Below are 3,120 nucleotides of genomic sequence, written 5' to 3' on the forward strand. Positions count from 1 at the left end.
GCTCTACCTGTGTATAGATACCGTGCATGGTAGGATGTAAACAAATAGGTGACATGTAAACAAACCATACAGATCTTAAAAATGAAGTCAATTCCCTTTTGAAACAAAAGCAAGCCAACATAGAAAACTTTCCAATGTACATAAATGAATGAGCAAAGTAAGGTCAAGCGCCAAAACAAGGAACACATAACAAACAAGGTCAAACCCCCAAGAACTTTGACAGATCTGCTCACCTCATAGCTCGTTTCGTCCACTTTCTTCTCTCTTGCAGCCATTTTTATCCTCTCAGGCGATGCAACACGACACCAAATGTTAGAACAGAAGTAATTTAACGCAACAGAGTGTCCGGTGAGCCATTGGGAATGTTAAATTGATATTTAAAATTGTAAAATCGTCTCAGCTGATTCTCTCTCTTGCTTCTCGAGGTCACTGATGGAGACTGTTTTTTCTTCTCGATTTTTCTCCTTATTTTGGACGTTTTCTAACCATTCTCTATTTTTACTGGATTTCTTATAGTAAGAGTAAGCCACAATTTTGATATTTTAGATTTTTGACACTATTTCAGTGGTAAATATTTTCCGTATTGTTAAAATGTCTCAGCTGATTGTCTTATTTTATTTTCCTACAGTTTCCTTATATTGGATCGTTTTTACTTATTTTTATATCTACTGACTCTTCAATATTCTCATCTAGGTATCACTTTAATATTTTGAATATTTGACTCGAGTCAGCTGGTAAATATTTTCCCAATTTTCGGTGAAAATTTTTGTAAAAAATCTACATTGCAATATGCTTATCAATTTATCAACAGGTTTCTACTTCACCCCTAAATAACCCATAAAACCACATATTAAATATTTAGGTGGTTGAAAAGATACAAAAGGGAGATTAAAATGAGAATATATGAACTTGCAAGATAAATGTTTACATTCGAAATATTATTGGAACGAGTTACATGCAATATTCCCATATGAATAAATTAATCCCATATTTCTCCCTTTAGCGCAAGAAAACCGATTTATAAAAATCGAAAATAAAATAAGGAATTGATAGGAATGGAGAAAATATGCCAAACGAGACTTAGAAACGGTGAAAATAAGTAAAAATGGAACGGAAGTTGATATCGTTAGTCTGGCGTTATCAAGTGTGTTGGAGAGACGCCCTCCGCCCTCTCCTCAAGTATTTTTCCTCGCTGAGTCGCCCCTCATGCCGCTACCACCATGATTCTCTTGGAGATTAATAACAGAATCCTTGAGGAAACGCTGACGGTGAAGATTAGGAATTCCTTAAATGGGTAAGTGAAGGAAATGGGGGTGTGATACGAGAGACCGGTACGAGGGCGAGGGAGAGGAACCATCCATCGTCTGCCTTCGAGGTCGAGTTTTAAGCTCTTATAGGAGGCGTTTTGTTGAGCAGAGGATTTTCTTTTTGGTGGGTACAGGCCATTCTCTCCCACGGTGAAAAAGTGAGAGGGGAATTCGCATACAGAAGCACTGGAAAACCCCATTTGCGAGACGAGGTTGAGGAACCATCGTCTGCCTTCGAGGTCGAGGTCGAGGTGATAGCAGTGTTGTATTTCGAGTGTTTGAGGCCCAACTTTATCGAAAGCGGTCGTTTTTAAGCCTCCTTCCACCCAGGCTGAAGAGCAAGAAGGCGAAACAGCGGCCGAGTAACCTTGTGTGAGTCATAGCACTAGGAGGGTGATGAGCTGGGACTTCGAGAACCTCGATAGTAACAACTTCTATCTTATCTTGAAAGAAAATGTCACTCCGTCGGCGAGTGTGTCTTTGGGTGGCTTTTGGGTCGCATTTGATCGGGAAACGAGGTGTAGTTTCTCGTCTCCGAGCAAGGAGCACTTGACATTTGAGTTGAAGAAAGGAAGGGGAGGCTGAGTCAGAGGGAGAAACGGCCAGAGAAAGTGAGTAATTCTAGATTAATTTGAAATGTATGGATTTATTAGCTGATTTATCCTCTGTAAAAGACCAAAGGTATGAATTGACAAGTCACAAGCACAAGATGGAGACAGCTGCTATGCTTTTTGTGTAGAAATGAGGTATTGCTAATGTCAGCTGGATTGGGGCAAAAGGTTCAGTGAAGTGCAGTGTGTTGATTGCTTGACAAGTCTTCTGAGAAATGAAGAATAAGGAAATTTGTAGTTATTTAAGAAAATTGTTTAATGATTATTAATTTTTAAACTTCTAAGAAGTACTTCTCATATTTTCATGCATTTTACATTACATAGAAACCATTTTGATGAGAGTTTTAAATGATAGATTATACAGTAGATTTGTAGTTACCTATTAACATAAAGTGGACATGAATCTATACCCAAAACCCTATACAAACCCTAAGTATTACCTTTTTTATACAGAGATTGGAATAAGATATGCTCACAGTTTTATCATAGAATATCGGAGATGTAGAATGGGTGGTGAGAATCAGGTACATAGAATCTCAAAAGATGAGAGATGTCAGATGATTTTAGATCAACCAGTCTATGTCATGGGTAAAGGTCTTCATATATATAAATATCTAGGTATGAATTTAATGTGTCAAATGGGCTACATTTCTTACTAATGCATTTGGTGTATGTCCTGCCTCAATGGCTTTTAGTGGTGAGGCAAAGGCTAAAATGATATTCTGTTAAGCTAGAACTTGTAGACCTCCAAGTTATTTATTTTGTCAAAATTGGAACCAGACAAAGCTCTATAATAGCAAATAACGTATGATGGAGGCCGTTGATGTAAAGGCTACCGCATTTGCTTGACACCATGCAACTTTCTTGTTAGAATTAAAATTGTAGGCTTTCTGTTAATCACTGTAAGTTTCAAGTCGATTTGGGTAGACCACACCCAGTATGCTTAGTAAAGGTCCTATTTTGAAACCCATTGCTGGTTAATTTGTAAGGTTTACCGAACAGCAAAGGCCAGTAAATGTCTAGCTCATGTATTTTAGGCAATTTATTGTTGAATACATTCTAGCCCAAGCTCTATCTTGCCAGATAACATGGTGGGGGAATGTTGCCTAGAATCCCAACATATTTAGAAAGCCTTGGGCATTTCTTGGCCCAGTTTTACTGTAAGGTGAAGTAAATTGATGAGGTAATTGCACTGTCCAGTG

At 38.0% G+C, this 3,120-nt stretch overlaps 1 protein-coding gene across 1 annotated transcript in view; it reads left to right on the top strand.

The window, feature by feature from the left end:
* Nucleotides 1-1,128: 1,128 nt before the first annotated feature.
* Nucleotides 1,129-3,120, top strand: part of LOC119587949 (probable actin-related protein 2/3 complex subunit 2) — a gene marked incomplete in the record, with an annotated part of 15,359 nt that continues 13,367 nt past the window's right edge. Inside the window, 1 exon segment of the mRNA XM_037936660.1 lies at nucleotides 1,129-1,294. Within this exon segment, the coding sequence (XP_037792588.1) occupies nucleotides 1,221-1,294 (74 nt within the window).

Source organism: Penaeus monodon, chromosome 23, assembly GCF_015228065.2.
Source record: "Penaeus monodon isolate SGIC_2016 chromosome 23, NSTDA_Pmon_1, whole genome shotgun sequence".
NCBI lineage: Eukaryota > Metazoa > Arthropoda > Malacostraca > Decapoda > Penaeidae > Penaeus > Penaeus monodon.